Source organism: Anser brachyrhynchus, assembly GCF_964034855.1.
Source record: "Anser brachyrhynchus genome assembly, chromosome: W".
In the NCBI taxonomy this organism is placed as follows: domain Eukaryota; kingdom Metazoa; phylum Chordata; class Aves; order Anseriformes; family Anatidae; genus Anser; species Anser brachyrhynchus.
The window spans coordinates 18,923,021-18,946,849 of NC_137704.1; the positions used below are offsets into that span (position 1 = coordinate 18,923,021).

General features: G+C 39.4%; 3 protein-coding genes across 7 annotated transcripts in view; all 3 read left to right on the forward strand.

Moving 5' to 3' along the window:
* LOC308184706 (nipped-B-like protein) overlaps positions 1-1,317 on the forward strand; it is a 196,016-nt gene extending 194,699 nt beyond the window's left edge. For 3 of the 4 annotated variants that reach the window (XM_080572030.1, XM_080572032.1, XM_080572033.1), the window contains one exon: positions 296-1,317. In XM_080572030.1, the coding sequence (XP_080428156.1) occupies positions 296-661 (366 nt within the window). In that variant the 3' untranslated portion in view covers positions 662-1,317. The remainder of the gene's footprint in view (positions 1-295) is intronic. The other variant, XM_080572031.1, reaches the window with a different exon arrangement.
* LOC308184976 (uncharacterized protein) overlaps positions 1-23,829 on the forward strand; it is a gene marked incomplete at its 3' end in the record, with an annotated part of 320,479 nt that overhangs the window by 280,900 nt on the left and 15,750 nt on the right. The window lies entirely within an intron of this gene.
* LOC308184961 (nipped-B-like protein) lies at positions 7,503-12,716 on the forward strand. Of its 2 annotated transcripts, none has more exons than XM_080572510.1 (6): positions 7,503-8,132; positions 8,529-8,675; positions 10,147-10,442; positions 10,769-10,943; positions 11,257-11,483; positions 11,998-12,141. In XM_080572510.1, the coding sequence occupies exons 1-6, from the start codon at positions 7,932-7,934 to the stop codon at positions 12,002-12,004; spliced, it is 1,053 nt and encodes a 350-aa protein (XP_080428636.1). In that variant the 5' UTR covers positions 7,503-7,931; the 3' UTR covers positions 12,005-12,141. The 2 variants fall into 2 exon arrangements, with proteins under 2 accessions (XP_080428636.1, XP_080428635.1); XM_080572509.1 differs by having other exon boundaries at positions 7,512-8,132; positions 11,257-11,442; positions 11,998-12,716.

Consider the following 23,829-nt stretch of genomic DNA (forward strand, 5'->3'; position numbering starts at 1 on the left):
GTGTTATCCTTTTTATTGTTGCCAAGTTTTTATGTAGCTTTATTATTCATGTGTATATATAATTTTATATATCAATAAGAGATAAAGACACGGGTACAAATTAAGAGTATGTGATTTTACAAGGATATGTTAACCCCTTGGCGCTGGCGGTCGCGGTGCGTCTCATTGCCGGCAATGGAATGTGTGCTGGGAAATCCCAACTCCCGGCGTCAAGGGATTAAAAACAATAAAAGCAATAATTTCACTAAAGTTCTTTTGTGTAACACTTGGTCTTTTTTCCCCCCCAATGTTTTAGTCATTGAGAAGGTCAAAACGAAATTCAGACTCTACGGAGTTGGCTTCACAGATGAATGAAAGTGTTGATGTCATGGATGTCATCGCTATTTGCTGTCCAAAGTACAAAGACCGACCACAAATTGCAAGAGTAGTACAGAAAACCAGCAATGGCTTCAGTGTTCAGTGGATGGCAGGCTCCTACAGTGGCTCCTGGACTGAGGCTAAGCGCCGTGATGGCCGCAAACTGGTGCCTTGGGTAGACACTATTAAAGAGTCAGACATTATTTACAAAAAAATTGCTCTAACGAGTGCTAATAAGCTGACTAATAAAGTTGTTCAGACTTTACGATCGCTGTATGCTGCCAAGGATGGAACTTCCAGCTAATGAATTTGTACATGCAGCCAAATTTGCAGGAATTGAAATAACACAAAAACTTGAAATATCAACTTTCTGGAAACAAACAAGCAGTTAAATGAAGAGTAAGAATGGGACCTGGGACACAGGGAAAAAAAAAAAAAAAAAGAAGGAAATGTTTGGTAAACATTTTTGTGGGAGCTTCCTTCGCTGTTGTGCAGCAGAAACTTCTCAGTTCATTTTTACTCCCACTGTATTATAGTTTAACAAAAAAAATGTTTATATCTTGAAAAAAAAAAAACAATTTCTGTTTAAAAAAATAAACAAGTGAATGTTGGAAATTAGTCTGTTAATGTTCTTAATAAAGTGTTCTTGAAGTTTAACCTAGCAGCGGATGGCTTTCTTTAGCTTAGCCCAGTTTCCAGGGAAGCATTGTTTTTCCAGGCTGTAAAATGGCAGAACCTCCTGGATATATAATTTATTCTGTTGAAGGAAAAAAAAGTGGGGGGGGGGGGGGGGGGGAGGGGGGGGGGGAGCATGCAGTATCTCTGACCTATCTGCAGGAGGAGTTTTTGTAAATGTAGATTTTGATGTATTAGGTCACCGTGAAATACTACAAGAAAAGGGATCCCCAGCAAATCTGGTGGAATGAATACTGCAATAAATTTTTTTACTTCTCTTTGTTACTTGTCTGTTTCCATTTGAATTTCTTATTGTAAAGAGCTGTTTAAATCCATTTATATTATTTTGCAGTCTTTTATGTAATATTTACTATATTAGTGTTTTTCAATTCAAGACATAAGATATTGTTTATACAGTTTGTATAGGCTGATTTCTGAATAATTGGTATCTTCAGTTTTATCCCTTAAGGGATATAAACACAAGTTAACTCCAGGGTTTTATTGTATCCTGCAATATTTAGTGTTAACTATATAATTTAGCACTGTGCCAAACACATTTTCAAGAGTACATTTTGATATAAAAAGAAACTATAGTTTATTCCTTGTATGCTTCAATTTCTTTCTAATGCTGTCCAAATGGTAATTTATGATAGTTTAAATTTTGGGAAAGCTGAATGACTATTCTGCTTGGGCTAACTGGCCACATATGCATGTCTCTGGGTTAATATATATAAAGGTTTATGTCAAAAGGAGATAGCTACCAGTATCTGAGGAGTGAATGGGTACAAATCTGGGTAATTATGTTACATTCCTTCACAAATTATTTTTTTAATGTTTGTATATTAGACTTTTTTTTTTTTTTTTACAAAAAATCTAAACCAGCTTACTTTTTAGGGGAATATTAAACCCTGCTGTGTTTTCAGTATATTTATCTATAAAACATGTTCCTCAATAAGTAAATCTTTCTTCATGTTTATTTTCTTTCACAAATTTAATTTATGGTAGGATATTGCTTTTATGAAACTATCTGGCAGAACTCTAATGTGTTATTTGATTTGTGAGTAAAAGTAACAATATTCCAAAAGATTTTAATGTACAGGAATAACATTAAACTGAAATGATTAACAACTCCTCAGAATCTAGTTAGTAATTGTTCTTATGGGAAACGCCTTTTTGCTGTTTCACCACTGGAATTTTTCTGAACAGAAATATTTTCCCACCTTTTTTCTTCACTGTTGATGTTTTCTTCACTGTACAAAAGTCTACATCTTGAGCTAAGATAGGTATTGATAAATTTGGGAGAAGTAGAAGTCATGCCTGCAGCTCAGGGTACAGAACAGTTTTGTAGCAAATGATGAAATACTGTATTTCTCAGGGCCAGGAGCAGCTTTTATAGTGGGAATTTCATATATTCACTTTGAGAATAGAGGGGTTGTATGACATGTCACATGTTATTAGTAGAAAGTTGAAAATACTTCAAGGGAAAACTCCAAATGATAAAAACAAGAATTTCATATAGATCTGCAGTCTCAAATGAAGTTGTGTCACTAGTCTGTTAGACATTTCTGATGCTATTTATATTAAAGCATCATATTTTTAATAGGTAATACAAATATTTCAGTGATCATAAACATTTTTTTCCTGGTCATGTGGCTTTCCCAATAGCAAAGAAGTTTGTTTGTTTTTAATAAATTTTAATTTGTTTGGTATTTGTTAAAATAAAATTATCAGAAAAAAATATAATTAAAAAATAGAAACGAGATGTCTAAAGTTGTCTAAGTTGAGAGGAGCATATATGCTTCTTGATGGGATCTCTTGGCTATAATATAATATAGACTTATAAAAGTAATTATAGATTATTAAATAAACTGATAAAGATTCTCACTAGTTAAGAGCCCTTCCGTACTATCCATAGTAAGATTTAGTTTTGTTTTGCCTATCACAAACATTCAGATTGCTTGCTGTGAAAGAAAAAGGTAGCAGAGTTCATTTTGGGGAAAACAAATTCCTGTTACCTTTTCATAATACGGGCCGATTATTTTCATCAATACAAAATAGCCTGAGGCTGCAGTTGTAATTAGTGCAGTACTCAGCCTCTGAGTAGCAGTTATGGGTTTACCAACATGAACCACGTTACTGGCAACAGCATGTACCAAGATAAGGGGTGTTTTACATTAAAAAAATAAAAAAGCAAGGGGAAAAGAAGTGCTGCAGTGCAGTAACTGATACAATAACAGAATTTTACTCGTTTGTTTTGACATAGCTTTGTAGTATTTTTTCACTGTATGGCTATAGATTTTTACATGCATAACTATAATTATTGATTTTTTTATTCTTCCTGCTTTTTCCCTTTGCATACAAGTTCTGTACGTGGAACCTTGTTGTGGTAGCTTGCATTGCAAAGAGGTATTGTCAAGTTTTTAGAATTAATGGTAACCATATTGTACTTTCTAAGAAAACATGGGCATTTCCACAATCTAAATAAGAATGAGATGGTTATTTTTAATCTTTCACCACAGTATTGTAAAATTGCAGAATAATTCTTAAGTATTTTCGTTATCTGCAGCTATAAAAGATCACAATAGTTTTTTGGCAAAACTTTAATTACAAATAAGTATTTTTAAACGATTCAGTAATGCCCTTTTGTATGTTTTTGAAGTTCTCTATTGCTTATATCAACAACTAGCGTGTAAAGGTAGATGTGGGCAAAATTCAGCGTAAGTATTTTAGTGAAGTGTGGCCATTAAAAAACTATTTACCATTTTAAAATCTGAGTCAAACTTTAGCGTTTCTTTTGCCCTTGTGATGTTACTAGTGAAAATATTGTTAATGTGGAATAATTAGGTTGCGCTAAACATTAGCTATAACATGAAACACCTTGTAGCACTGAAATAATTCTTAAATGTATTTGTGGCTCATGACAAAAAGTTTGTAATGGAGTCTGACATCTGGTGCTAGTTAAGCAGCCAGATATTCTGCCTAAATGCAGGTGTTAATGTTCCAGGTTAATGAACGGATCAATTCAACCGATCTTTATTATAAAGCTAATACATTTTAACTCCAAGCCCCAGACAGATATTAATGGAGTTAAATTCAAACACACACCTAAAGCTTTTTGTTCACATGCCCGACGCTCTTTAAGTCTCATGCACTAGAAATAGCAGGAGCTCAAGGCACAAATCCTGTATCTTAGCTTGCTCCCACTCACCAAAGAGTGACCACACCATAACCATACAAGCGTTTTCATATCCGTCAGAGAATTTGTCATATTATCATTTAAAGTACTGAGTTGTAATGGGTAAGTTCTTAATGTAAGTAGTGAGTTTTTAGATTTCATGGTTCTTTGACTAAATATTAAAGTGTTACTGTTATATACAAATAAATTCACAGTATTTTCATACTTCATTTATTTAAAATAAATGTTTTAAAAGTTCAGTTTGGACCCTTCCAAAATGATACAAATTTCTATCCTAAAATGCACATCCACTTCATTGATCACTTTCTCACTATGCTCATAATGCTCAAATTATGACTGAGGCACCTGTAAAGCATACAAGGAATCTATTTTTGGATTATTCTGAGAGAATTCTTGCCAGTCTATGTTCAACCCATCAGACATATCTACATCATTTCTAATTTCTACATGATTCAGAGGCACTGTTTCCCGCTTGATTTTGGACTTCCTTGTATTAGGAAGGGATAGCTTTCATTGACATACATGTAATTGCATACACTGTTTGCAGATACTGAGTTGTAAAATGTTTCTTCCAAACATCCTCATAAAAATCCTTAGCCTGTGGGCTGTTTTTTTTTTGTTTGGTTGTTTTTTTTTTTTGGGGGGGGGGGGGGGGAACGACTTGTCCATGTGGAACAGCACTAGCTCAGGCAACCAAACACCAGTTTAGTGGTTGTACAAGTGTGGCATACATTTTAGCAATCATCTCTCCAGGCAGGGGAATCCACAACACTGGAGTTGTCCCAGTTGCAACAATCTGTGACGCAGAGTAGCAAGTATTTCTCAGTATTTCAGTGACTAAAGAAACTGTTTTCATTTGGAAGAGCTTTTCTCCATAAGTGTACTTAGTGAAGCTATGTTGAAAGGCTCATATTTTTCTTTTGAAAACAAGTATCTTGGTTCCTAAATGCTAGATTGGTGATGCAGCTGCATTCAGTCCCCACCCCACCCTCCAGTGTATTGACTAGCTAGTCAAAACAGGATACTAGCTCTGCTTTTGCAATGTAGTCTCTGTCTTTTGGAAATTATAATTACAAGCACCAAACTACACTGCATAGGGCAATTCTTCAGCTGCTATATTTGGATGTAATCCTTTCCCCTTCCCCCACCCCAAATCATCCTTTCTGGTGAATCAGCTCATTTGCAATGCGCTTTCTCATTTCCCTTCACCCAAAACAACTTCTGAATTAGTTTTGCCTATTCCTTATTTCAAATACTCTGTCCAGCATAAAGGGCTACAGAATTTGTTGTAAACGACCCAAGTCTGTCACTACAGCTGTTTTAGTCTTGAGAAACTATACAGGCATCATCTGTTTCTCATTTTGCCTTCACGAGCACAGACTGAAGACTTATGCTTTCTTTGGACAACAGCCTTCTTTCTGTCTCTTTAGTTGTTTAGTTCTCTTGTCAGGGTTTATGCTTATACAGAATAATACAGAACCTGAATTGCACTTAAATTCCTACAAGACAAATACATGCATAGATGCGAAATCCATTGAATTTGTGCTTCCTGCTGCAACTCCATTCATCTTTTTGAAATATTTTGTTTCCATGTAAAACTAAAGTAGAGAGATTTAGGTCCTTTTTGTTTTGCAGTGTACCAACATTTGCATTATATCGTGACAATGCATGGTTCCAAGGGTCATCATGAGATGTCACAGTGAAACACCTCAGCTCCATGCACAACCACAGTAACTAAGTTTAATTCGTCCTGATGGCACGTGTTCCCAAAATTCCAGTGTATTTAACATGGGCTTGGGACCACGGCCATTCTGGGTCTTTTTGGCTACGAACCAAAGGGGATTGCATTAAGGTCAGGGTAAAACATAGCATTATGAATCCAAACTGCTGATTTGTCATTCTCCAGCTGTCAACATGCAGTTCACTCAGGATTCCTGTGAACACAAAAGCAAAGAAAATATGCTCGGTTGTATTCAAGCGGCAGGGTTAGTAAGAGGGGGAGATAACAATCTTTGACTTCCCATGCGTAGAGATTTTTGGGGGTAGTTAGTACCATTTCTACTGTTCCAACCTGAGGCATTTTCACCAGCACAGGTTGTCCAGTGTAAAATCCTACAGGATGTTCTTCTAGTTTATAATACACCTTTGGGGTGATTGTACTGGTAGATGCACAGAAGGCTTTCACTATCTCTGCCATGTTTGGAACTGTGGCAGTCAAAGGTGTGGTGTTAGCATTTCCTAGAATCATAGAATATCCCGAGTTGGAAGGGACCCATAAGGGTCATCAAGTCCAACTCCCGGCACCGCACAGGTCTGCCCAAAAGTTTAGACCATGTGACTAAGTGCACAGGCCAGTCTCTTCTTAAATTCAGACAGGCTTGCTGCAGTGACTATTTCCCTGGGGAGCCTGTTCCAGTATGCAACCACCCTCTCGGTGAGGAACCTCTTCCTGATGTCCAACCTAAACTTCCCCTGCCTCAGCTTAACACCGTCCCCGCGGGTCCTGTCACTGGTGATAACGGAGAATAGGTCACCTGCCTCCCCATTCCCCCTTGCGAGGAAGTTGTAGACTGCGATGAGGTCTCCCCTCAGCCTCCTCTTCTCCAGGCTGAACAGGCCCAGTGACCTCAGCCGCTCCTCATACGTCTTCCCCTCTAGGCCCTTCACCATCTTCGTCGCCCTCCTAGGGACACTCTCCAACAGTTTAATGTCCTTTTTGTACTGTGGTGCCCAGAACTGCACGCAGAACTCGAGGTGAGGCCGCACCAGCACAGAGTAGAGTGGGACAATCACTTCCCTCCGCTGACTAGCGATGCCGTGCTTGATGCATCCCAGGATACGGTTGGCCCTCCTGGCTGCCAGGGCACACTGCTGGCTCATATTCAACTTGCTGTCAACCACAACCCCCAGATCCCTCTCTGCGGGGCTGCTCTCCAGTGTCTCGTCGCCCAGTCTGTACGTATAGCCAGGGTTGCCCCGTCCCAGGTGCAGGACCTGGCACTTGCTCTTGCTAAACTTCATGCGGTTGGTGATCGCCCAGCTCTCCAATCTGTCCAGATCTCTCTGCAAGGCCTTTCCACCCCCAGCCGAGTCCACAACTCCTCCAAGTTTGGTGTCGTCGGAAAATTTGCTCAAAACACCTTCAAGTCCTACGTCCAAATTGTTTATAAAAACATTGAAGAGGACTGGCCCTAAAATGGGAAATTCTAGGATATCTGCAAAAAATAAAAAAAAAATAAAAATCTCATTTTTTGTTGGTTATTTTGCACTAATATGGACTCAGTATTGGTTTCACTATAGCTGACATAAGCATACACATTTGGTAAAATATTCCGTTCATGTATGAACATTTCAGTATTCTTGAAAGTAGTTTAAGTTGAAATACCTGGCTGCAGTTGGTAAATAGATTAGCTGTATATGTTTCTAACATAGAATGAATGGTGAAAGCAGTTCACAAGACATTTTGATCTCTGCCACAAATTCTGTTTTAATGTTTGCCGACTCAAGAGGTAGTATCACTGCAGTGCATGTTTGAAAGTTCAACTTCAGATGAGCAGCCACTTAAAAGGAAATAAGCTTAAAAAAAAAAAGTTAGTTTCTGTTAACAGGCATTTGTTTAATTTTCCACTGCAAAAAAATATATTATGTGTTTCGGTTTTACTGCTTGAAAGCAATGGTTTAAATAAAAATAAATACTTTTCAGATGAAAGCAGTGGCTGGTATGAAGATGTCTTACCAGGTGCAACAGGCGATCAATACCTGCCCAAAGGATCCTGTAAGAGGTTTTAGACACGATGAATCATCCAGTGCATTGTGTTCACACCTATACTCTCTGATTCGAGGAAACCGTCAACACAGACGAGCATTTTTAATTTCTTTACTCAACCTCTTTGATGATACTGCAGTAAGCATCACATTTCTTTCACTTCAAAAGAAATTCAAATATAGCAGTACAAGCTTAAATTCTCCTTTCACAATGTATTTTTATGACATATTGATAACTTTGTTTCCCTATTGTGTTTTGTTTTGCTTTGTAATATGAGGTATTTACATATATAATATTTGTTATTTTTGCATCATTCTATATCTTTCTATATACCCAGTTTGGATTGATCAAAAATAATGTATCTTCAGTTATGGCTAAATTTTACGTATGTTCTTTAGAGTCAGGTGGAAGATATCTAAAATAAAATTTGTTATGTTTTTTTTTGCTCTAGACTGTTAGGAACATATGATAAGAGTATAAATCCAATGTATTTATAGGTACGCTTATAATTTTGTATTTATTCTTAATTTCCAGAAAACAGAGGTGAATATGCTCTTGTACATAGCAGACAATCTAGCATGTTTTCCTTATCAAACACAGGAAGAGCCACTGTTTATAATGCATCATATAGACATTACACTATCAGTTTCTGGTAGCAACCTACTACAGTCATTTAAAGAGGTATGTGCCTTTATAGTTTACTATATTTATTATTGTGGCAACATAAGCTTCTCTATAATTTGGTCAATTTTTCAGTGAGTACAGTACCATTATTATGATATGGATGAGCAGCATTACTTTGTAACCAGTAGTTAAAAAACAAACAAACAAATAACCCTCTTTGTTCTGGCCTGGATTTGGAAGACGCTAATTAAAAACCTTTCCTTACATTTCTGCTTACGTTATTAAAAAAGAAAGAAAAATGTTAAGATCTCAATATTAAATACCTATCATTTCCTAATATTTCTGAATAGTAATAAATTGCATGCATCTGGAAGTACATGAACCTGGAATCATCATGAAATATTGGTTTATTGTGGTGGTTTTAATAATAAAATCCAGTTTGCTGTTTAATTCTTTTTGTTCTCAAGTAGCTGATGGTAGTTGCATGTGTGTCACCTGAGAGACTTTAAATGCATTGTTTACTGCAAGAAAAGTGTGCGGTATTTCATTTCATATGGTGGTATATAAGAACCCCGGTCATGGTATAGTACCTGTTGTTACGGCAATACACAACCCTGTAAGAAAAAGGCCTCTATTTCTCAGGCTTCTTCATTTCCTGGACAACTTTAATGATAAAAGGTCCAAGCTGTTAAGAAGCAAACCCATTCCAAGAATTTCCAATCTGATACTAATTACAAGTCAGAGTTGATGCCTGGAAAGTACACTGCTTTGTGTTCTCACCCCACCAAAGTTGATTTTTAATCTGCTAGAAAAAGACAGATTCTTCAGATTGGGCACCAGTGTGTAGCACCCAGCACAGTAAGGATGAGATGCTGACTGGGACATCTTAAGTTCTGTGTTATGAAAAATCATAGTATGTGCAGTAATAATGCAAGTGTGAAATTCTGTAGCTCTAAAAGTAGTAAAACTGATTATTAGTAGCACTGTGTATGATCCCTTGGGGTTTCTCTGTTCAGCAGCGTAATTAATATCATAACGTTTTAACAGAGGCAAGGATTAAAAAGAGCTTGGACTAGTCTGTACCAAAGTACTTATGGAAATATATGTAGTGTACAAAAATTATACCCAGGTGACATATAAATGGAATTTTCTTCCCGATTTATTGTATTCTGCCTTCTAATGCATTTTTCTGGCACTGCTAAAAGAAAAAACTTTTTAAGAATAACGTGCCAGTGGAGTACTTGTTGCTTCACTTACTTCTGTTGTACCCACTTGGGGGGGGGGGGAAGTAGTCTTTGGATCAGTTATTTTGGGGTGGGGGTCAGGGTCAGGGGGTAAATTGAGCATCTTTTTTTCCATAAATAATTTTAATCTTTGAATATTGAGTTCTGAATTATTTGTTGTTGTTTTATTGTTCAGGGAATTCTTGCTGATTTCAGCCAATGATGATTTTGGAAAGATTTTCTAGAAACAGGCATGATGCTACTTTACCCTAATTTTGGAACGTGTTAATTTCTCTCTGTCACAGTCTATGGTGAAAGACAAAAAAAAGGAAAGAAAGCCTTCATCAGACGAGGAGGCTGAGAGTGACAGTAACAGTGGTAGTGAGAGTGAAAGTGAAGAGGAAGCTTCTAAGCCTCGGAGATTACGGAAACGAGTAGACTTTGATTCAGATTCTGATGAAGAAAATGATATAAATGCTGTGATGAAATGTTTACCAGAAAATTCAGCTCCTTTAATTGAATTTGCAAACGTGTCCCAAGGCATATTATTACTTTTGATGCTGAAACAGCATTTAAAGAACCTCTGTGGATTCTCTGATAGGTAAGGATTGCTTAGATAATAGCCTGATCTTGTAATTTAGTGGGTTCTTTGTAAGGATTAAGTTTGGAAGTTTTTAAAAAAAGTTATTGTAACTAATTGTTTAAGCAATAGATTTGTGTAAGAGAAAAATCGTAAATGTAACAAGTTGAATGTAATGAAAATGAAACTTTGTCTTAGAAAAAGCAATGATTAATTTATTATCAGGATGTCTATTGTAGATGAAATGATGAAAGTATGACTGCTTATACTGAAGATTTTAAAAGCTTTTCCTTGAAATTATTTCAGAATTTCCTTAAAAACTCTTCTTTCTTGTTTTCTTTAAACAGTAAAATTCAGAAATATTCTCCATCTGAATCTGCAAAAGTTTATGATAAAGCGATAAACAGGAAGACAGGAGTGCATTTCCATCCAAAACAAACTCTGGATTTTCTGCGGAGTGATATGGCTAATTCTAAGATCACTGAAGAAGTGAAGAGAAGTATAGTAAAACAGTACTTAGATGTAAGTAAAGTTGCTCAGCAGAAAATCTAAAACTCTTTTAAACTGGCTAACACAGTACAAACTTGAAAGTAGATGCTAATGAATTGGACAAACATTTCAAAATGTTATGTTCCTGGTAATCTTATGTGATATTCTGATAACTCACAACTTTCTTTCAGGAACACATGAGCTGTTCAAGCTTGAAGTTGTCTGCCATACGTTTTACCCTGTTTCCTTATCTTTCCATTTGATTTAATTTAATGTAGTGTCATATCAGTGGTTATTTTTAAAGTTACAGTGTGGACCAATCTTTTTTTTTTTTTTTAATGTATAGTTTAAGCTCCTTATGGAACATTTGGATCCTGATGAAGACGAAGAAGATGGAGAGGTGTCAGCTAGCACAAATGCTCGGAACAAAGCAATTACTTCGCTGCTTGGAGGAGGCAGCCCTAAAAACAATGCAGCTGAGACAGAGGATGATGAAAGTGATGGGGAGGATAGAGGAGGAGGCACTTCAGGGGTGAGGCGGAGGAGGAGTCAACGTATTTCGCAGCGTATTACGTAAAATGATTTTTATGTGCTTATAAATGTCAGTCTATTATATTAAATGTACACCAAGTAATGTAATCCACATGAAAGCATTTTGTAGATAGAGATTCTCTACTTAACCATTTATACAACTTTTGTAGAAAGTTTAACAGAAAAGACAATAATAAAAAAAATAGAAAATGAGATTTATCCAGCATAAAAAGTTATTAATTTTCCTTTGGAATGTACTGTGTGTTATCCTTTTTATTGTTGCCAAGTTTTTATGTAGCTTTATTATTCATGTGTATATATAATTTTATATATCAATAAGAGATAAAGACACGGGTACAAATTAAGAGTATGTGATTTTACAAGGATATGTTAACCCCTTGGCGCTGGCGGTCGCGGTGCGTCTCATTGCCGGCAATGGAATGTGTGCTGGGAAATCCCAACTCCCGGCGTCAAGGGATTAAAAACAATAAAAGCAATAATTTCACTAAAGTTCTTTTGTGTAACACTTGGTCTTTTTTCCCCCCCAATGTTTTAGTCATTGAGAAGGTCAAAACGAAATTCAGACTCTACGGAGTTGGCTTCACAGATGAATGAAAGTGTTGATGTCATGGATGTCATCGCTATTTGCTGTCCAAAGTACAAAGACCGACCACAAATTGCAAGAGTAGTACAGAAAACCAGCAATGGCTTCAGTGTTCAGTGGATGGCAGGCTCCTACAGTGGCTCCTGGACTGAGGCTAAGCGCCGTGATGGCCGCAAACTGGTGCCTTGGGTAGACACTATTAAAGAGTCAGACATTATTTACAAAAAAATTGCTCTAACGAGTGCTAATAAGCTGACTAATAAAGTTGTTCAGACTTTACGATCGCTGTATGCTGCCAAGGATGGAACTTCCAGCTAATGAATTTGTACATGCAGCCAAATTTGCAGGAATTGAAATAACACAAAAACTTGAAATATCAACTTTCTGGAAACAAACAAGCAGTTAAATGAAGAGTAAGAATGGGACCTGGGACACAGGGAAAAAAAAAAAAAAAAAGAAGGAAATGTTTGGTAAACATTTTTGTGGGAGCTTCCTTCGCTGTTGTGCAGCAGAAACTTCTCAGTTCATTTTTACTCCCACTGTATTATAGTTTAACAAAAAAAATGTTTATATCTTGAAAAAAAAAAAACAATTTCTGTTTAAAAAAATAAACAAGTGAATGTTGGAAATTAGTCTGTTAATGTTCTTAATAAAGTGTTCTTGAAGTTTAACCTAGCAGCGGATGGCTTTCTTTAGCTTAGCCCAGTTTCCAGGGAAGCATTGTTTTTCCAGGCTGTAAAATGGCAGAACCTCCTGGATATATAATTTATTCTGTTGAAGGAAAAAAAAGTGGGGGGGGGGGGGGGGGGGGGAGGGGGGGGGGGAGCATGCAGTATCTCTGACCTATCTGCAGGAGGAGTTTTTGTAAATGTAGATTTTGATGTATTAGGTCACCGTGAAATACTACAAGAAAAGGGATCCCCAGCAAATCTGGTGGAATGAATACTGCAATAAATTTTTTTACTTCTCTTTGTTACTTGTCTGTTTCCATTTGAATTTCTTATTGTAAAGAGCTGTTTAAATCCATTTATATTATTTTGCAGTCTTTTATGTAATATTTACTATATTAGTGTTTTTCAATTCAAGACATAAGATATTGTTTATACAGTTTGTATAGGCTGATTTCTGAATAATTGGTATCTTCAGTTTTATCCCTTAAAGGATATAAACACAAGTTAACTCCAGGGTTTTATTGTATCCTGCAATATTTAGTGTTAACTATATAATTTAGCACTGTGCCAAACACATTTTCAAGAGTACATTTTGATATAAAAAGAAACTATAGTTTATTCCTTGTATGCTTCAATTTCTTTCTAATGCTGTCCAAATGGTAATTTATGATAGTTTAAATTTTGGGAAAGCTGAATGACTATTCTGCTTGGGCTAACTGGCCACATATGCATGTCTCTGGGTTAATATATATAAAGGTTTATGTCAAAAGGAGATAGCTACCAGTATCTGAGGAGTGAATGGGTACAAATCTGGGTAATTATGTTACATTCCTTCACAAATTATTTTTTTAATGTTTGTATATTAGACTTTTTTTTTTTTTTTTACAAAAAATCTAAACCAGCTTACTTTTTAGGGGAATATTAAACCCTGCTGTGTTTTCAGTATATTTATCTATAAAACATGTTCCTCAATAAGTAAATCTTTCTTCATGTTTATTTTCTTTCACAAATTTAATTTATGGTAGGATATTGCTTTTATGAAACTATCTGGCAGAACTCTAATGTGTTATTTGATTTGTGAGTAAAAGTAACAATATTCCAAAAGATTTTAATGTACAGGAATAACATTAAACTGAAATGATTAACAACTCCTCAGAATCTAGTTAGTAATTGTTCTTATGGGAAACGCCTTTTTGCTGTTTCACCACTGGAATTTTTCTGAACAGAAATATTTTCCCACCTTTTTTCTTCACTGTTGATGTTTTCTTCACTGTACAAAAGTCTACATCTTGAGCTAAGATAGGTATTGATAAATTTGGGAGAAGTAGAAGTCATGCCTGCAGCTCAGGGTACAGAACAGTTTTGTAGCAAATGATGAAATACTGTATTTCTCAGGGCCAGGAGCAGCTTTTATAGTGGGAATTTCATATATTCACTTTGAGAATAGAGGGGTTGTATGACATGTCACATGTTATTAGTAGAAAGTTGAAAATACTTCAAGGGAAAACTCCAAATGATAAAAACAAGAATTTCATATAGATCTGCAGTCTCAAATGAAGTTGTGTCACTAGTCTGTTAGACATTTCTGATGCTATTTATATTAAAGCATCATATTTTTAATAGGTAATACAAATATTTCAGTGATCATAAACATTTTTTTCCTGGTCATGTGGCTTTCCCAATAGCAAAGAAGTTTGTTTGTTTTTAATAAATTTTAATTTGTTTGGTATTTGTTAAAATAAAATTATCAGAAAAAAATATAATTAAAAAATAGAAACGAGATGTCTAAAGTTGTCTAAGTTGAGAGGAGCATATATGCTTCTTGATGGGATCTCTTGGCTATAATATAATATAGACTTATAAAAGTAATTATAGATTATTAAATAAACTGATAAAGATTCTCACTAGTTAAGAGCCCTTCCGTACTATCCATAGTAAGATTTAGTTTTGTTTTGCCTATCACAAACATTCAGATTGCTTGCTGTGAAAGAAAAAGGTAGCAGAGTTCATTTTGGGGAAAACAAATTCCTGTTACCTTTTCATAATACGGGCCGATTATTTTCATCAATACAAAATAGCCTGAGGCTGCAGTTGTAATTAGTGCAGTACTCAGCCTCTGAGTAGCAGTTATGGGTTTACCAACATGAACCACGTTACTGGCAACAGCATGTACCAAGATAAGGGGTGTTTTACATTAAAAAAATAAAAAAGCAAGGGGAAAAGAAGTGCTGCAGTGCAGTAACTGATACAATAACAGAATTTTACTCGTTTGTTTTGACATAGCTTTGTAGTATTTTTTCACTGTATGGCTATAGATTTTTACATGCATAACTATAATTATTGATTTTTTTATTCTTCCTGCTTTTTCCCTTTGCATACAAGTTCTGTACGTGGAACCTTGTTGTGGTAGCTTGCATTGCAAAGAGGTATTGTCAAGTTTTTAGAATTAATGGTAACCATATTGTACTTTCTAAGAAAACATGGGCATTTCCACAATCTAAATAAGAATGAGATGGTTATTTTTAATCTTTCACCACAGTATTGTAAAATTGCAGAATAATTCTTAAGTATTTTCGTTATCTGCAGCTATAAAAGATCACAATAGTTTTTTGGCAAAACTTTAATTACAAATAAGTATTTTTAAACGATTCAGTAATGCCCTTTTGTATGTTTTTGAAGTTCTCTATTGCTTATATCAACAACTAGCGTGTAAAGGTAGATGTGGGCAAAATTCAGCGTAAGTATTTTAGTGAAGTGTGGCCATTAAAAAACTATTTACCATTTTAAAATCTGAGTCAAACTTTAGCGTTTCTTTTGCCCTTGTGATGTTACTAGTGAAAATATTGTTAATGTGGAATAATTAGGTTGCGCTAAACATTAGCTATAACATGAAACACCTTGTAGCACTGAAATAATTCTTAAATGTATTTGTGGCTCATGACAAAAAGTTTGTAATGGAGTCTGACATCTGGTGCTAGTTAAGCAGCCAGATATTCTGCCTAAATGCAGGTGTTAATGTTCCAGGTTAATGAACGGATCAATTCAACCGATCTTTATTATAAAGCTAATACATTTTAACTCCAAGCCCCAGACAGATATTAATGGAGTTAAATTCAAACACACACCTAAAGCTTTTTGTTCACATGCCCGACGCTCTTTAAGTCTCATGCACTAGAAATAGCAGGAGCTCAAGGCACAAATCCTGTATCTTAGCTTGCTCCCACTCACCAAAGAGTGACCACACCATAACCATACAAGCGTTTTCATATCCGTCAGAGAATTTGTCATATTATCATTTAAAGTACTGAGTTGTAATGGGTAAGTTCTTAATGTAAGTAGTGAGTTTTTAGATTTCATGGTTCTTTGACTAAATATTAAAGTGTTACTGTTATATACAAATAAATTCACAGTATTTTCATACTTCATTTATTTAAAATAAATGTTTTAAAAGTTCAGTTTGGACCCTTCCAAAATGATACAAATTTCTATCCTAAAATGCACATCCACTTCATTGATCACTTTCTCACTATGCTCATAATGCTCAAATTATGACTGAGGCACCTGTAAAGCATACAAGGAATCTATTTTTGGATTATTCTGAGAGAATTCTTGCCAGTCTATGTTCAACCCATCAGACATATCTACATCATTTCTAATTTCTACATGATTCAGAGGCACTGTTTCCCGCTTGATTTTGGACTTCCTTGTATTAGGAAGGGATAGCTTTCATTGACATACATGTAATTGCATACACTGTTTGCAGATACTGAGTTGTAAAATGTTTCTTCCAAACATCCTCATAAAAATCCTTAGCCTGTGGGCTGTTTTTTTTTTGTTTGGTTGTTTTTTTTTTTTGGGGGGGGGGGGGGGGGAACGACTTGTCCATGTGGAACAGCACTAGCTCAGGCAACCAAACACCAGTTTAGTGGTTGTACAAGTGTGGCATACATTTTAGCAATCATCTCTCCAGGCAGGGGAATCCACAACACTGGAGTTGTCCCAGTTGCAACAATCTGTGACGCAGAGTAGCAAGTATTTCTCAGTATTTCAGTGACTAAAGAAACTGTTTTCATTTGGAAGAGCTTTTCTCCATAAGTGTACTTAGTGAAGCTATGTTGAAAGGCTCATATTTTTCTTTTGAAAACAAGTATCTTGGTTCCTAAATGCTAGATTGGTGATGCAGCTGCATTCAGTCCCCACCCCACCCTCCAGTGTATTGACTAGCTAGTCAAAACAGGATACTAGCTCTGCTTTTGCAATGTAGTCTCTGTCTTTTGGAAATTATAATTACAAGCACCAAACTACACTGCATAGGGCAATTCTTCAGCTGCTATATTTGGATGTAATCCTTTCCCCTTCCCCCACCCCAAATCATCCTTTCTGGTGAATCAGCTCATTTGCAATGCGCTTTCTCATTTCCCTTCACCCAAAACAACTTCTGAATTAGTTTTGCCTATTCCTTATTTCAAATACTCTGTCCAGCATAAAGGGCTACAGAATTTGTTGTAAACGACCCAAGTCTGTCACTACAGCTGTTTTAGTCTTGAGAAACTATACAGGCATCATCTGTTTCTCATTTTGCCTTCACGAGCACAGACTGAAGACTTATGCTTTCTTTGGACAACAGCCTTCTTTCTGTCTCTTTAGTTGTTTAGTTCTCTTGTCAGGGTTTATGCTTATACAGAATAATACAGAACCTGAATTGCACTTAAATTCCTACAAGACAAATACATGCATAGATGCGAAATCCATTGAATTTGTGCTTCCTGCTGCAACTCCATTCATCTTTTTGAAATATTTTGTTTCCATGTAAAACTAAAGTAGAGAGATTTAGGTCCTTTTTGTTTTGCAGTGTACCAACATTTGCATTATATCGTGACAATGCATGGTTCCAAGGGTCATCATGAGATGTCACAGTGAAACACCTCAGCTCCATGCACAACCACAGTAACTAAGTTTAATTCGTCCTGATGGCACGTGTTCCCAAAATTCCAGTGTATTTAACATGGGCTTGGGACCACGGCCATTCTGGGTCTTTTTGGCTACGAACCAAAGGGGATTGCATTAAGGTCAGGGTAAAACATAGCATTATGAATCCAAACTGCTGATTTGTCATTCTCCAGCTGTCAACATGCAGTTCACTCAGGATTCCTGTGAACACAAAAGCAAAGAAAATATGCTCGGTTGTATTCAAGCGGCAGGGTTAGTAAGAGGGGGAGATAACAATCTTTGACTTCCCATGCGTAGAGATTTTTGGGGGTAGTTAGTACCATTTCTACTGTTCCAACCTGAGGCATTTTCACCAGCACAGGTTGTCCAGTGTAAAATCCTACAGGATGTTCTTCTAGTTTATAATACACCTTTGGGGTGATTGTACTGGTAGATGCACAGAAGGCTTTCACTATCTCTGCCATGTTTGGAACTGTGGCAGTCAAAGGTGTGGTGTTAGCATTTCCTAGAATCATAGAATATCCCGAGTTGGAAGGGACCCATAAGGGTCATCAAGTCCAACTCCCGGCACCGCACAGGTCTGCCCAAAAGTTTAGACCATGTGACTAAGTGCACAGGCCAGTCTCTTCTTAAATTCAGACAGGCTTGCTGCAGTGACTATTTCCCTGGGGAGCCTGTTCCAGTATGCAACCACCCTCTCGGTGAGGAACCTCTTCCTGATGTCCAACCTAAACTTCCCCTGCCTCAGCTTAACACCGTCCCCGCGGGTCCTGTCACTGGTGATAACGGAGAATAGGTCACCTGCCTCCCCATTCCCCCTTGCGAGGAAGTTGTAGACTGCGATGAGGTCTCCCCTCAGCCTCCTCTTCTCCAGGCTGAACAGGCCCAGTGACCTCAGCCGCTCCTCATACGTCTTCCCCTCTAGGCCCTTCACCATCTTCGTCGCCCTCCTAGGGACACTCTCCAACAGTTTAATGTCCTTTTTGTACTGTGGTGCCCAGAACTGCACGCAGAACTCGAGGTGAGGCCGCACCAGCACAGAGTAGAGTGGGACAATCACTTCCCTCCGCTGACTAGCGATGCCGTGCTTGATGCATCCCAGGATACGGTTGGCCCTCCTGGCTGCCAGGGCACACTGCTGGCTCATATTCAACTTGCTGTCAACCACAACCCCCAGATCCCTCTCTGCGGGGCTGCTCTCCAGTGTCTCGTCGCCCAGTCTGTACGTATAGCCAGGGTTGCCCCGTCCCAGGTGCAGGACCTGGCACTTGCTCTTGCTAAACTTCATGCGGTTGGTGATCGCCCAGCTCTCCAATCTGTCCAGATCTCTCTGCAAGGCCTTTCCACCCCCAGCCGAGTCCACAACTCCTCCAAGTTTGGTGTCGTCGGAAAATTTGCTCAAAACACCTTCAAGTCCTACGTCCAAATTGTTTATAAAAACATTGAAGAGGACTGGCCCTAAAATGGCGCCTTGGGAGACCCCACTAATGACCATCCGCCAGCCAGATGTGGCCCCATTTACCACAACCCTTTGAGCCCTGCCCGTCAGCCAATTGCTCACCCATCGTATGCGTTGTGGTTTAACCCGGCTGGCAGCTAAACACCACACAGCCATTCGCTCACCCTCCCCCCTCCCTCTCTGGGATGGGGGAGAGAAACGGGAAAGTGAAGCCTGTGAGTTGAGATAAAGACAGTTTATTAAGACAGAAAAATAATAATAACAATAATAATAATAGTGATAATGATAATAGTATTAATAATAATAATGTGTACGAAACAAGTGATGCACAATGCAATTGCTCACCACCCGCTGAACGATGCCCAGCCTATCCCCGAGCAGCCGGCCCCCCCACCCCGGCCAGCCACCCCTATATATTGTTTAGCATGACGTCAGATGGTATGGAATACCCCTTTGGCCACTTTGGGTCAGCTGTCCTGGGTCTGTCCCCTCCCAGCTCCTGCTGCACCCCTAGCCTGCTCGCTGGCAGGACAGAGCGAGAAGCCGAAAAGTCCTTGGCCTGGTGTAAACACTGCTCTGCCACAATTAAAACATCAGCATGTTATCAGCGCTCTTCTCATCCTAATCCAAAACATAGCACCCTACCAGCTACTATGAGGGAAAATTAACTCTGTCCTAACTGGAACCAGGACAGATATCCACCCCTTATTCCATACCATTTATGTCATGCTCAGGTTACACTCTTTCCAATACATTCTAATTAATCACCATTTTCATCTATGATATATAGCAATCATGGTAGTGATGACATACAGTATTATATAATAATTAACATACTACAATTCAACTCATGGGCTATTCTCACCCAGTATCAAATCCCCTTGAGGTACACACCGGACCTCCCCATTCTTTTGCATTACCCACCAAGTGCATCCAGGTCCCTGAGCAAAAGCAATCCCACGAATGGGTTTGCCTTTTCCTGAGGCAGGAGTAGCCCAGACTGTCTTCCCCAGCATGTTTCTTACGTGCACTACAGGAACTTTATCCCCTTCTACAGTGCGTAACAGGTTTGATTGGGCAGGTCCAGCTCGGTTGGCAGATCCCCTAGCATTGACTAACCAGGTGGCCTTTGCCAAATGTGTATCCCAATTTTTGAATGTCCCAGCACCCATTGCTTTCAGTGTAGTCTTTAACAGTCCATTGTATCGTTCAACTTTTCCAGAGGCTGGTGCATGATAGGGGATGTGATACACCCACTCAATACCATGTTCTTTGGCCCAAGTGTCTATAAGGTTGTTTCGGAAATGAGTCCCGTTGTCTGACTCAATTCTCTCTGGGGTGCCATGTCGCCATAGGACTTGCTTTTCAAGGCCCAGGATAGTGTTCCGGGCGGTGGCATGGGGCACAGGATATGTTTCCAGCCATCCGGTGGTTGCTTCCACCATTGTAAGTACGTGGCGCTTGCCGTTGCGGGTTTGAGGGAGTGTGATGTAATCAATCTGCCAGGCCTCTCCATATTTATATTTCAGCCATCGTCCTCCATACCAAAGAGGCTTTGACCGTTTGGCTTGCTTGATTGCAGCACATGTTTCACAGTCATGAATAACCTGTGCTATAGTGTCCATGGTCAGGTCCACCCCTCGATCACGAGCCCATCTGTAGGTTGCATCTCTACCTTGATGGCCTGAGGTGTCATGGGCCCATCGGGCTATAAATAATTCACCTTTATGTTGCCAGTCCAGGTCCACCTGAGCCACTTCAATCTTAGCAGCCTGATCCACCTGCTGGTTGTTTTGACGTTCTTCAGTAGCCCGATTCTTGGGCACATGAGCATCTACATGGCGTACCTTTACAACCAGGTTCTCTACCCGGGCAGCAATATCTTGCCACAATGCCGCAGCCCAGATGGGCTTGCCCCTGCGCTGCCAGTTGTTCTGCTTCCATTGCTGTAACCACCCCCACAGGGCATTTGCTACCATCCATGAATCAGTATAGAGATAGAGAACTGGCCACTTTTCTCGTTCAGCAATATCTAAAGCCAGCTGAATGGCTTTCACTTCTGCAAACTGACTCGATTCACCTTCTCCCTCAGCAGCTTCTGCAACTCGTCGTGTAGGACTCCATACAGCAGCTTTCCATCTCCGATGCTTTCCCACAATACGACAGGACCCGTCAGTGAACAAGGCATATTTCTTCTCATTTTCCGGTAGCTTGTTGTACAGTGGGGCTTCTTCAGCACGGGCCACCTCCTCCTCTGATGATATCCCAAAGTATTTGCCTTCTGGCCAGTCCATAATCACCTCCAAGATTCCTGGGCGACTGGGGTTTCCTATTCGAGCCCGCTGAGTAATCAGTGCAACCCACTTGCTCCATGTAGCATCAGTTGCATGATGTGTAGAGGGGACCCTTCCTTTGAACATCCAGCCTAGTACCGGCAGTCGGGGTGCCAGGAGGAGCTGCGCTTCAGTACCGACCACTTCCGAAGCAGATCGAACTCCTTCATATGCTGCCAATATCTCCTTTTCAGTTGGAGTATAGCGGGCCTCGGATCCTCTGTATCCCCGACTCCAAAACCCCAGGGGTCGACCTCGAGTTTCCCCAGGTTCTTTCTGCCAGAGGCTCCAGGTGGGACCATTCTCCCCGGCTGCGGTGTAGAGCACATTCTTTACATCTGGTCCTGTTCGGACTGGCCCGAGGGCTACTGCATGAACTATTTCCTGCTTAATTTGTTCAAAGGCTTGTCGTTGCTCAGGGCCCCATTCAAAAGCATTCTTCTTACGGGTTACTTGGTAGAGCGGGTTTACAATCAGACTGTAATTTGGAATATGCATTCTCCAAAACCCCACGACACCTAGGAAAGTTTGTGTTTCTTTTTTGCTAGTTGGTGGAGACATAGCTGTTATTTTGTTGATCACATCCATTGGGATTTGACGACGTCCATCTTGCCATTTTATTCCTAAAAACTGGATCTCTCGTGCAGGTCCTTTAACTTTATTCTGTTTTATGGCAAAACCGGCCTTCAGAAGGATTTGGACTATTTTCTTCCCTTTCTCGAAAACTTCCTCTGCAGTGTCACCCCACACAATGATGTCATCGATGTACTGCAGGTGTTCAGGAGCTTCCCCCTGCTCCAGCGCAGACTGGATCAGTCCATGGCAAATGGTGGGGCTATGTTTCCACCCCTGGGGCAGCCGATTCCAAGTATATTGGACTCCCCTCCAAGTGAAAGCCAACTGTGGCCTGCACTGTGCTGCTAGAGGGATGGAGAAAAATGCATTAGCGATATCAATTGTGGCATACCACTTGGCTGCCTTTGATTCCAGTTCATACTGGAGTTCTAGCATGTCCGGCACTGCAGCACTCAGTGGTGGCGTGACTTCATTCAGGCCACGATAGTCCACTGTTAGTCTCCACTCACCATTAGACTTTCGCACTGGCCATATGGGACTATTAAAAGGTGAATGAGTCTTGCTGATCACTCCTTGGCTCTCCAGTTGACAAATTAGCTTATGGATGGGACTCAGGGAGTCTCGGTTGGTGCGATATTGCCGCCGGTGCACAGTTGTGGTAGCGATCGGCACTTGCTGTTCTTCAACCCTCAGCAACCCCACAACAGAAGGGTCCTCTGAGAGACCGGGCAAGGTAGACAACTGTTTAATGTCCTCTGTCTCCAAGGCAGCTATGCCAAAAGCCCAGCGGAACCCTTTTGGGTCCTTGAAATATCCTCTTCTAAGATAGTCTATGCCAAGCATGCACAGAGCATCCGGGCCAGTCACAATACGGTGCTTTTGCCACTCATTACCGGTTAGACTCACTTCAGCCTCCAATACAGTTAACTGCTGGGATCCCCCCGTCACACCATAAATACAGATGGGCTCTGGCCCTTTATAGCTTGATGGCATTAGAGTACATTGTGCACCGGTGTCTGCTAAAGCCTTATACTTCTGTGCGTCTGACGTGCCAGGCCATCGAATCCACACAGTCCAATAAACTCGATTGTCCCTTTCCTCCCCCTGGCTGGAGGCAGGGCCCCTCTAGTCCTGGTCAGAATCTTCGTTTCTGTGTTTAAAGGACTGCCTGCTGGAAGTTGGAGCAGCAAACTTTTCAGAGAACCCCTTTTTCCCAATTGTTTTCTTTTGCAATTCACGTACCCGTGCCTCTAGGGTCACAGTAGATTTTCCATCCCATTTTCTCATGTCCTCTCCATGGTCACGTAGGTAAAACCACAGGGTGGCGCAGGGTGTGTGCCCACCATATTGTCTTCCTTGCACAGATGAACGTTTACCCCTAATAGCTGAGACACTGGTTTGTACAGGTGGGGAGGAAAATAATCTCTCTTCAAGTTGGTGGATCTTTTCAGAAAGTTTCTCCAAAGTATTCTCTTTTAACTGGTGAACACTGGTTCGTTCAGGTGGAGGGGAAGATGAATTCTCTTTAAGTTGGTGGAACTCTTCAGAGAGTTTCTCCACAGCTGAGACACAGGCCTGTAGGGAAGAGGAGAGATTTACTTCATACTGCCGGAGTTGTTTAGCCACTTCATCCACTGTGGGTTCCTCATCCTCTTTCCAGGTTATTATTGCCAATGAGCTGGCATATGATGATGGTGCACTCCGTACAAACTTCCGCCACATGGGTCGTGTACACTGGACTTCATCTGGATCTCTGGATATTTGTGCGTCGTCTAGGTCCTTATAAATTACTTCC